The sequence below is a fragment of the Sesamum indicum genome, linkage group LG7 (assembly GCF_000512975.1).
Source record: "Sesamum indicum cultivar Zhongzhi No. 13 linkage group LG7, S_indicum_v1.0, whole genome shotgun sequence".
In the NCBI taxonomy this organism is placed as follows: Eukaryota; Viridiplantae; Streptophyta; class Magnoliopsida; order Lamiales; family Pedaliaceae; genus Sesamum; species Sesamum indicum.
The window spans coordinates 4,760,037-4,773,165 of record NC_026151.1 but is presented as its reverse complement, the minus strand read 5'-3'; the positions used below and the strand labels follow the sequence as shown (position 1 = coordinate 4,773,165).

Here is a 13,129-nt window from a genome sequence, read left to right as displayed (position 1 = left end):
TTTCCCATGTTATATTTGAAAAATAAATTATTATTAATTAAAATAATTTAATTATAATTATTTTTATCAAATATTAATACCTAACATAAATAATTACAGCAATCATACACTAATCAACAACATTCTATGCATATAGTGAGGTTCGATCCATAATTTTTAAAATTATGGGATCTCAGCCTTTTCTACCTAAATTATTAAAAAAAAATAAAACTAATTTCTTTTCCACCTACCTTAAACATTTCATATGAATTATCACGTGTATCTTACGTTATAAAAAAAATGTCAATTTGATACTCATATTATAATTATTTTTTTCTTGGAAAAAAATGGATATAATAGAAATTTTTGAAACTTTTTTTTATTTCTCTGAACTTATTGTTATTTTTCTTTTTATTTGAAAATTATATCGGACAGATGTCATTTAATCGTTGTACATAGTTTAATTGCAATTTTTTTTTTCTAAGTTTTTATTTTAGAATTATTATGTATGCTATATAATTGATCAACACTCTTTTAGTGTCTTGATCTGCTATGACTACCTAATCAAATTCTACCTTTTCTCTGTTTTGAATAAGTGTTGGGATTTGAGAAAACAAGCAAATGTTAGGTTTGTTGGGAAGTTTTCAATCATACGATGCTTAACTTAATTTGAGTGTGAAATAGAGAAAAATAAATGTGAAGAATCTCTGAATAAATGTGTAATTTGGCCCTAAATGATGTTCGAGCATTTACAGACTTAGATGTTCATACTTGAATGGATTTATGCGTCGAAATCTCCGCCCTCCAAGTGAATAATGATCGATGATGATGGTTACGGGTCATGGGTATGGTCGAATCGGGTGTAATCGGATCCAAACAAAACTGCGTCGATCCTTATTCTGTTTTGACCTTTGAAATCCTATCCACAATATTTTTCTCCTTCAAATACCTTTATTAGACCCCATGACTACTCTTTATTTTAAATAAATTATAGGGTTAATTACACTTAATCCCCCTTTAAAATTACGAATTTTTTTCCTAAAATTTTTTTAAAATTACACTTACACCCTCTCTGAAAATTTACTTTAAACCTGACCCCCTTTTCGCTCAAGTTTGGGCGTTAAATGCGACGTTAGTATAAGATATTATATAAATTTTTAATTTTATCCCTTATTGAACATTCTCATATAACAATTTTGTACTTATAAGGGAAAAAAATATAATAATGTTAACCTCACTCCATCATAAATATATTATATTTATCCCTTTATAAATATAAAAATACACATGAGAATGTTGTATGAAGGGCAAACTTGAAAATTTATATGATTATTTTTGCTGACGTCAATATGTATTTTTCGCCTAAACCATAAGACAGGGGGTTAAGTATAAATATAGAATTTTTGGAAGGATTATTTAAAAAGTTTTTTAGAAGAAAGTGTAATTTCGTATTTTTAGAAAGATCTAAATATAATTAATCCTAATTTATAATTCATTACTTTTCTATTTATTCAAAGAATATTTGTTCACACAAAATCACAAATGAGTCTACCACACACCCTAACCAATATAAATTACCATAATACTACATCAATAATAATAATAATAATAATAAAAAAACTCTTTTTGATAAGTTTCACTTTCAACCAATAATAAAATGACAATTGTATATGGATAAATGAAATTCTTGGTACTCCAGTAGAAGAAGCAATGAATCAATTTCCCAGCTACTAAGCTACAGATCCAATCCCGATCAAGATGCACTTAGTCAAGTCAACCAATCCTTTTTTCTTTTTTTAATTTTATTTTGTGTGTTGTTTTATTTTTTAGTATACAATTTTTTATAAGGATAATTACGTTCCCTTTTCTTGAGGTTTGATATAATTATACATAAAATTTTTGTAGTTTGAAAAATTACATTTAACACCCCTAATATTTGTTTTCGTCTAATAAATAAGTTCATCTGTTGGTCCAAATTTACTGAATTTGCTGATAATAACAAAAGGCTGATTGAAAATTGATATTTACCCTCGATTAACTAATTATTACTGACTTATTACAGGCCAAATAATTTATTTGGACTGAACTACTCTTATATATATCCTCACATGCATTAACGCATGAAAAAGTATGAGTGTAATTTGGTTATTAAAAGATTTATTTGACCTACAATAAGCCAGTAATAAGTCAATTGTGGGTAAATATAGAATTTTTTCTGAGTTTTTTTGTTAATAGCAACAAATTCGATAAATTTTGACCAACGGATGAGCTTATTTATTAGGTGGAAGCAAATCTCAAAGGTGCTAAATATAATTTTGTAAACCACAGAGGGTCTACGTATAATTCACTAAACCTCAGGATTATAATTATCCCTTCATTATAAGATAAATTACATTAACACCTCCTGGAGTTAGGTCAAAATACACAACACCCATTTTTTCTAAATGTACACCCACATCCCCGAGGGGTGTTAGTGTAATATTTTTCAGGAGATATTTGTGTAAGCTTCGCATCTGAAAAGGCATAAGATGTTTGTATATTTTGGTCTAACCATATGGATTCCAATGTAATTTACCCTTTATTATACCATTCAATACATTCAAATTCAAGAACTAATTCAATACATTAATAATTTAAATTTTGAAATACGTTTAAACGAGACAAAAAAAAAAAAAATCAAACTATTATAGAATAGACATACATTCGCATTCATTAGACTCGAATTTACAATTTTTTTGTTATTAGACCTTAACCTTACCAATCTAGCAAGGTTTAATTGATCAAGTCAATCAATCATTGATGACACGTATTTGGGATTATTATTATTATTTGGACTGAATCAACTTTGGATCACGAAACAAAGATAATTAATTTATTATATAAGTGATTATTTTTTTTATATTGTCTATTAATCATATAATAAAATATTACACTTAATATATAATTGATCAGATTTAATCAAACCCAATTCAAATTTCAAAATTTGCACGTGTTTGGATGAGTCCCAATCCCAATCCCCACTCAAAGATTATGTATCCCTGTCTACCCATGTGGAAACACCACGCCGGGAAATTGACATCCACATTCCGAATACTCACTCCTTCACTTATAAATTCCAATTTTCCTAAAAGATTGAAATTATGGGTTCAAATTTTATTAAATTTATAAGTATTTATTTTATTTTATATAAATTGATTGTAATTTATCTCATTATTTTTAATTATATTTATATATTGATTAAAATAATGTATTGATAGATTTATTAAAATATCGAAATAATAATGTAATTACGGCTTAAAGAAGTAATATTAATATTCCAGCTAGTGGGGGGTGATTGCATAATTAATTATGAAATAAATTAATAATTTTAAAAAGGTGATTATAGAATTTAGATCCATAATTTCATAATTGATTATGCAAATATAAATTATAGTTAAAATTTCAAAATTAAGTAAAGGTTAATGAAGAATTAGGAGTTATTTAATAGATGTAATGAGTAATTAGATAAAGAACGGTTGAGGTGAAATTAAAAGTTATAAATGATCACAAATATCATTATTAATGAGAAAAATTTGCGTAAAAGATCATCATATAACAAACGCAATTATCTCTTTACACATATTGTATTTCAATTATCATTATATGTGATGTCAATAAAAGTTAAGTTGGTCCAAAAAGATCCAAATAGTCCGAAAAGAAGAAAGAGATGTTAAGAGTTTCTAAGAATGCAAAGCCCAGCTTGGGTACGGGTCCAGGGTGTCCCCAAGAAGCCCAATCCGAATAGAGCGCTTAGGGAGTCCGATAGAAGGTGCTCCCAAAAAATAAATTGGCTGAAAGAAGCTCAATTGACTCAAATTTGAAAGTGTCCAAATCCAAAAGTGTCTCACAGGCCCGCAAAGAAGTTTAAGAATTTAAAATCCCTCATATTACAGGACTTTCACGAATGACTTAAATAGCATCCACGCAGGATCTTTATGGTCAGAGTTTAAGTGGTAAAGTATGGGTTTGAAAGATACTCCCACATGCCTTGATCTAAATTGATGATTGATATCCTGGTGATCAGACGTACCAGAATCCCTTTGTTTAATCATTAGCAATGAGTCAATATCCAGGACAATTCCTCTCAAGAACTTGAAGAAAATGTGGGGAAAGCAAGCATCCCATACTAAAAGTAATTATTATTATTATTATTATTAGTTTTATAATGAATATTAATTAACCGCTGTAATTAAATATTCATTAATTATTGTTTCTAACGGCAAAGCCAAAACATTAGTCATACTGAAAATCGAAATAAATATTTTGGTAACATATAAATATTTAAGATTTCATGTTAATTTATTTGATCATTGTAGGTAGTATCAATTTTTTTTATAATTTTTAAATTATAATTATTTGTAATATAGGGAATATATATATTTTTTTCATAGTGAATATGAGTATATCCAATTCATTGTGCATGCATAGTAGGAGCAATATGTGCAAATGTTTTATTACATATTGGGGTCACACTGATTAACGCATGTCTCTTTTTCATCTAAACAATATATAATTAAATTACATTATAATTTAAAGATAAAATTATATTTTTAGTCTTGTAGCTACATGTCATTATCATTTTTGATTCTGTAATTTTTTTTATTTTTATATATATATTTTTTAAAGAATTTAGTCCTAAATATCGTGCATTTTGTCATTTTTTTTTGGCAAATTTGGTCCTGTGTGGACTATTTTAGTCCCTTCATACCGGGGTCGATATTATTTTTGACCATGTAGCTATAGGTCGTTCGGACCAATTATTATCAACACAGAACTAAATTTTTCAAAAAATGATCAAATTTGAGATGTTCAAGACTGAATTTGCCAAAGAAGGTCTAAGTGTATTAATAGAGTAAGTTACAAATTTAAAAAGACTAACAATCTATAATTATATGATCGAAAATATAATTTTTTTAATTAAAAATAAGTCAACATACAAAACACGCATAAATATAATATCAAGATACAATACAAAAGTGTGATTAAATCTTTAACAAACAACAAACATATCTCCTAAATGCCAAATTTTAGTTTAATTTAATTTATTCCAACTCAATATATTCTATTAATCACAGAGCTTATAAAAAGACGTATGGATTAATTAAGAGATTGTGGATTCGAATTCCACCTTGTAAAGTGTGAATATTCAACTTGTTTAAAAAGTGGATTTTTTCTCCATTTTGATATAATCTTTGATGCTATTTCTATAATGTACAAATTGCTTTTGATGTAATAAAAAAACATATTAGTCCATTGAGGATGCATGAAAAACAAGAAAACATAAGATATATATATATATATATATATAGTAAGTAGGCATAATTATGTCTTACGGCAATTAAAAAAGGGCAAGTTATATGGATATTTTTTAAAATTAAGTTTAATTATACAAATTTATTTATTTTTTATAAAATTATAAGTACATCCTTAAAGAAGTGTCGATGTAATTTATTTCAAAATGTGTACTTATAACTTGTAAGTTTTTGTCTTAGATAATGTATCGATGTAAATTATAATTATAACTATAAGCGGTGTACTTAAAATTGATTTATTGTAGATCAAATTATTTTTTGCAGACTAGACTACCCTTATAACGAGATAAACCTCCTCACATGCATTAATGCGTGAAGATGTATGAGAGTAATTTGGTCATAAAAAAATTTATTTGACATGCTATAAGTATACAATAAGTCAATCGGAGGTAAATATAGATTTTTTCTGATTTTTTTTAATATTAGTAAATTCGATGAATTTTGACTAATGGATGGACTTATTTGTTAGACGGAAAGCAAACCTCAAGGGTATTAGGTATAATTTCCAAACAACAGGAGGTCTACGTATAAATACATCAAACCTCGAGAGTGTAATTATCCCTAATACTTATGTATGATAAAATTAAAGGCAAATTATATTTACATCCCTTGAAATTAGGCCTAATTTCAAAAATACTTCTGTCATTTATAAAATTATAAATGGACTCTTTAAAATCGTAACTTATAATTACAAGTACACCTCTCAATTTAGGAAAACATTTCACAAATACAACCCTCGAGTTAAATTACATCGGCACCACCTGACTCGTAACCTTAAAAAAAGAAAAAGTATTTATGTAATTAAATCTAACATTAAGGAACAGCGACATAATTTACTTTAAACTAATGAATATCTATTTCAATATCCATTTCTCGCTCAACTGAATTAAATTATGAATCTATGGTTCAAGAGAATTCTCGTATCGATCTCATGAGTACCTCATAAATTATTGTATCTTTTCCTTTCTCCATTGCATGTTTGCATCCAAATTTGATAAGAAAGATGCTTTAACGTTGTACATGTACAACGATAAATCTCGAGACTTGATAATTACATACGATGATGATGACGGGATGATCGAATGAGAAAAGAGAAGGTATATCCGATCGATATTCATCTACAAAAACGAATCGAAAGTATTCATATGGTATGAATTTAAGAATGTAATTAAAAAAGAAAAAAAAATAAAACCCGTAGGAGCCAATGAGAAGAGAGAATTAATTGTCCAATGCCCGACACTCAATGTGAGTAGTTTTCCAGCTGGAGGAATGTGTTAAAAGTGAGAATGGATAAGGGCTTGGAAATAATGGAGGGGGAATGGAGACTGCAATGGCTGCAGAAAGTGTGTTAGAATTGGACAACTCTTCCAATTCCCACTTATGTTTTTTAGGTAGTGGTCGAACTAGATTTACATTACCACCTCCCTTCAATTATTGTCTTCCATCCATGTTGTCTATGCAATCTTTTTTTAGTATTAGTATGTCTTTACGAGTATATAATAAATATTTTTTTTATGTTTTAACGTATATATCATAAATAAGAATAAATATAAAAATTAATACATCATATTTAAAAATTAAAAAAATCAATTTAAGGGTATTATCGACACAATAAAAAAAATATATTACTATCATTCTCATCTCAACCATTATTTCTTTATATAGATGCATACCTACAAACTCTTTCCAATCATTAATTTTATAAACTAATAATATATTTTGATTTCATAATACTTTGATATTACATAACTACCAATTTTAAATCAATAAAATATATAATACTATCAATTTCATATAAATAAAAAAGTATATTCTATTCAACGCCGCTAACAATACAAAAACAAGAATATTATTTTCATCAAATAAAAATAATATATTGATCTGACACCACTAATAAAATGAAACACAATCTCATCAGCTAATTCAAACATTTTCTTTCAGATGCAAACCTATATGAAATTGGAAACCACCTTCAATTAGCCGTAGCTCTTGAAGTCCAACTATGTAAGTACCCATAAGTCGTGATATTTTTATAAGTCAATCAAACTATTGATTTAACCGTCGGAGGATTTTGCAGTGGAGTCAACCGTAGAGAGTAGTAGTTGAGAGTATTTCAATTTTTGTGGGTCCTCCGTGCACCTTAAATCTAATTGGACACAATGTGAAGAAAACATACATCATAAATATTTTTTTCCTATGTGGGAAAGGGAAAAGATACCTCAGCCTTCTTGTCAAATTTATGCCATAAGTTTCACTGGCAATTGGTGATCATCTTTTGTGCTCCAAGTTTCATGGTAGGAATTTCAGATGGATTTGAGTCTTTCAGAAATTTTCAAGTCTTACCACATGTTATCAGACACCACTTATTTCCCCACTCCATCTCCCTGTCCAAGCCTTGACATATACATTTCTGGATTGGATTCTATTTCGATTCATGTTATATCTTTTATTTTTTATTAACATATATACGACACATATATGAAGTATTTTTTTAAGTAAAATAAATGATGTCATTTTTGTATACGTGTATATGTAAAATGAAATAAAAAAATATAATAAAATTTAAAACAAAAAATTCAGTCCGAACATATATCTCCGTGCAAATAAGAAGATAGAATAGCTTCAGTGGGCTGAGGCTTTTCAACAATGCAAATGGCCCATCCTTCAGTTTGAATTCCACAACAAGATTATGAACATGCATTCTTGAATACAAGGAGTTACTCTTTTACCAGCCCAGGGACAGAAATCAGTAATGGGGAATGGGAATACTTCTAGGTCTATAAGGCTGTCTGTAAAGACTGCTAATTCATATTATATGTGATATACATCCTTGTACCTTTTTCACCCCTTCTTTTGAGCATGAAAAAAAACAAAAACAAGGGAAGAGGTGATACATTCCATCCTGAATTACTGATACAAATGATCCGAAAGAATCCCAGCATGGTGCGGTTAGTACCTTTCTTTCAGGATTCAAAGTGCAAATGAGATCGGCCATAGGGGTTAATCTCATATTGATAGAAGTTCAGAGAGAGATTCAACGGTGTTGGCTCGGTCGACATGATGGAAAAATTTGCAGACTTTCATATTCTCTCGTCATAAGTATTTTCAAGGATTGGTACCCCAGGTCCATATATCAGTCGACATCGTTCACTGAATGAACCAACAAGCCGAGAAACCACCTCCTTGAAGAACATATTTGCAATCTGCCACGCAAAATTCCATGAACAACAGTAAACGGTTTATATTGTTACCAGTAGAGAAACTAAGCACTCGTATTTCTCTGTCAGTGGCAATGTTTCATGGTTTCTTCTCTCCTAATGTTGTCAATGATTGAAAAGAACATGAATTGTAGGATGTCTATTTGTACCCCTCCTATTCCATCTACTGAGGCATACAGACTAAAAATTTGATTCCAGATCCTACCTTTACATGGATACTTATTGAGCAAGCATATCTGGCAAATTATCATAATAATAGTCATGAAATTTTTCCAAGTATGAAGCAATTGAATGCAAAAGACACAAAATGTATGGCCCAGTGGAGGTTAAACCTCAACAAGGTGAAATCCTAAATTTCCTATGCTTTATAGTACGTCACAATACTGCAAATCGGCTTATATTGCCATCTAGCTAACAGATGCCATGTATCAAACAACCAGCACCAGAGACGTAATACACAATTACACATAATAACTAAAGAGAATCAGTACATCTATACTATTCTTTTAGTTGTCACACATTGTATTGATTTTCTAAAATTATGAAGAATTCAGACTAATGAAGAAACTCACCTGTCGATAAAATGGTGACTGAAACTTAAAGTCCACCAAGAAATAAAGGTTGCAGGATCCTGGAACAGGTCCCGGATTAAATTCCCAGACATTGATCAAATGATCAAAAAGGCTACTCTGGGATGAAGTTGTCTGCAATAAAATGCAAGAGAGAACAAAAATCAACCATGACACCTTAGAAAATTGATGTAATACACAAACATGAAGAATCTTCTCACAAAGAACTATGGGGAACAATACCACGCTTGTGCCCAAGATTTCATGTGTCCATTTAGACAGACCATTTCAACAAGACAATAGTCCTTTTTAAAGGCTAAAAAGAGCCTTATTTAGTTCATATCACTTGGCTTAACACTTCCACATCACTAAATGCAAATTTTTAATTCTCACAGTTGGTTCATGTCAAACCTAAATTTCACGAAAGGGAAGGGCCAGTTAAGACTATATTCATCAATTACAAAGTTGATACAAGAGAACAAACTAAAGGAAATGAACATTGCAGGACAAGCCCTCTATGCAATCTATTCTAATAAGATTGTGGGTAGAAGTCATATCAGTACAGTAGAAAAATTAAATAACCTATTAGAGGTGCCAAGCATGTCTTAAGAGCAATTGGATAATTGGAGAAGAATAACAGCACCAAGCATCATAGACATGGGGTTGAATGGAAATTCATCCTTGACCATCAGAGTTTAATGGTGCATAGATCTCCAAATAATTCTTTCCACCATTAGTGGACAGGAAAAAACTGGGAAGGTTTGGCACCAATCGACCACCACTACATTTGTATATCAAATGGCAATTTTTTGCATTGATCCAGCTAAGAAGAGGTCCAAAAAATTGATATAATAAAGTGATTTCTGAGCCAAACTTGTGAAATAGACAACAAGGACGAGATAGCAATATTTCTGCATGAAATAGTAATCTCCTTGTTAACCATATGAACGTTTGTGCGGATGAGGAAACTGAAGCAGTTAGATGTACACTCTTGTGTGGTTCCTCCCACTTAATAAACCTTTAGACAAATATTAGAGGTTGGATCCTAACTCTTAACAGTTACTTGGACATCTTCAGAAAATGAGATTGCTATCTGTTAATCAAATTACTGGACCCGGAGGCATGAATGTTATCAGTGTCGTCATTTCCAGATTGCTTGTCAAAATCTTTTTAGAAATCTGAATGCCAACTATATTTTCAGAGAATTGCTAGATTCACTCTGCTATCTCCCTTTAGGTATTTGCTTCATTCCGCATTCTGCTCGTTCGAAACTTTCATTTAATGTTAAGAAACATAGGGAGAACTTGCACTACAGATGAAATGAAGCAGAGCCCCATTGCAATACCCAATATTCCATCAACTATTGAATTAGCACAAGTCAAAAGACCATACTGCTATCAGTTAAATATACACAAGACAAAAAAAAAAAGTAAAAATAAGAAAACATATATCAATCCTAATAGTACCAAGTCAAAGTCACTTCTCCAGTAATATCCCTAATCCCAACACCTATACATCACAAAGTACTAAAAGTGTTCTTCTTGCAGCTCCCTTAAGCACTACAAGAATGGAGAGTGAACGAATAGATGCATAATGGATTAACTTTAAAGCTGCAACCCACATATTACTTGGTACACTAGTATTGGGTACAGACCCAGAGAAGAAACTTTCTTCTTCAGTCACATACCATAATATGTTTTACTGCTTGATTTTCTAAAGATCCTACCCACCAACATAATTATATTGCAAAATCCTTTTTGATGCAAAAATCATTCCACAAAATATTGTTATGGTGTATATGATGACATCCTAAATCAATCGACCCAAATCTACCCTGCCGAATCCCAATGATCGGATAGAGTCATCTTGAAATTTTTCATACTCCTCTTTCATAGATATAATTACAACATATTAGCAACAGGGAATTACTATTGTAAATAATAAAAATAATAATAATAATAATCATATTTACATGATCAATGAATCCATTGAGCAAGTGATCAATGTATTGTAAGCTACTAACATTCATCTTTGCCCGTGAAATAAATTTCTACCCTGACTATATATCCTCTTTATTTCCAAGCCTCGTCTTTTATAACCTTAAACTTCTAGAGATGATCAAGTTGATATCCTACCACTATCCCATCTAGCTACCCCAAATCTCCAACCTGAAACTTAGCAGATCAAGTAAGGAAATGTTCTTGGAGAAGATATCTGCATAATTTCAAGCACATGTTGAAATGCGACATTGACACAACTTATGAAAACAGTGATAGTATACGGTCAGATTTAGCAAGAATTACTTATTTACCAATATATACTCCATCTCACCAGGGAAAAAGTGGGGAGAAAGAAAAACAGATGAATGAAAGAAGATGTCACAAACCTTAGCAAACAGAATAAGACATATGAAAAACAGAAGCAGCTAACACAAGCTGCTGAGAATCAAAGATTCAAATGAATCTTCACCTTAACAGATTTTGGTTTGTGTAGCTCCACATGGGAGATATAACTTTCAACAAGAAACTTGAAGCCAATTTCTAGCTCAGCATCAAAACTCCCATCAGGATTGCGGCGAATTATCTCTGATCGCTGACACCAAGGAAGAAAATCTTCATACATGTCAACAGCAGCAACCACATTGAACAATTGTTCTGGTGAATATCTAATAATCAAAAGATTAATCAGTAAACATAGCAATTACTCAGCAAACTGCAATATTTTAAAAAATAAATGACCCCTGACTGAATCAATAGCTATTTCGTGCAACTAGACATGAAAAAATCTACCTTGGAATCCCACCAAATATTCGCTAATACACAGGTACGAGTTAACTGTTCTATTAATCATCCTACTATACTTCAAGCTAAACTACGGGGCTCCAGTTGCCAAACCAAATTTTGAAATTCTTAAATTCAACCCAAAGACCCAAGCTTCCACAATTTCCTAAGTTCGATGCATTTCCACCAAAAACAAACGAAATTCGTAAGAAAATGTTTCTCATAACAAAAGAAAAGGCGTCAACAAAATCTAACAGCGAAATAAATAGAAAAGACACAAAAGTTACCCCAAAACACGTCTTTCTTCGTATACTTTGGAGAGCACATTCCCCTCTTGGCCATCACCACACCCCAGAAATCCCCTTTTCTGAAAAGCAACATTACTAATACTGGACGAATTCCCACAATCCAGAAAACTGCTATTCCTGTAACCTCCCACAGTTTTGCCCGCTGAAGCAAATACATTAGTCCCGGGAACGCTACTCAGACACCGAATCTGATTGTAACTGCAACAATTTCTCATCCGCTGCCGGAACCAATTCTGGCGTACCACCGAACGAGCCAGCGCCTTCGGTGCGGGATTAAATGGATGCATCGGAAAAATAATCGGAATTCTGATTTTCCCTTTTGGTGATAGTTTGGAGCAATTGGTACTCTAACGAATCGGTATCATGGAATTTCTTGGATGCGATTCTGTTGACAAGTACGTGGAGAATGAAGGCGAGATGCAATGATTTCGAACCGAATTTATATGGATTTTGATTTGATTTGATTGTGGGTAGCCGTCTACGACTTAATTTTGTCTGGGGTGTTTTTGCGCTATTTCTGCTTTCTTGTTCTTCTGCCCTTAACCTATGAAACTAGGTTTCCATTTTCCTAATTCTAATGTCTTTCCGAAGCGAGAGAGAGGCAGACGGAGTTATTAATATTCAAGCTTTTGAATAATTTTAATTTTATTATTATTATTATTATTTATCCCATGCACACAACCACTCGCATATGCTGCCAATATAAGAGATTATGCAATTTACCTTTTAAAATTTATCAAAATTACGAATATCTTATCTTTATTTAAAAGATTATAAATACCTCCACAAGAGTGCCCGTTGTAATTTACTTTCGCAAAAAACATATGAAATATTCTGTACATGCTAAAAATGTCCTAAGTTTGTGGCCTAACAAATAAGAGATTCTGAATTTGAATTTTAAGAATGTGAATCCGTATCCACTTT

At 31.0% G+C, this 13,129-nt stretch overlaps 1 protein-coding gene across 1 annotated transcript; it reads right to left on the bottom strand.

The window, feature by feature from the left end:
• Window positions 7,921-12,805, bottom strand: LOC105166245 (coenzyme Q-binding protein COQ10 homolog, mitochondrial). The gene is made up of 4 exons (XM_011085537.2): window positions 12,185-12,805; window positions 11,587-11,782; window positions 9,121-9,252; window positions 7,921-8,533 (listed from the first exon to the last, which is right to left on the bottom strand). Exons 1-4 carry the CDS (start codon window positions 12,490-12,492, stop codon window positions 8,411-8,413), a joined length of 759 nt encoding a protein of 252 aa, XP_011083839.1. The 5' UTR covers window positions 12,493-12,805; the 3' UTR covers window positions 7,921-8,410.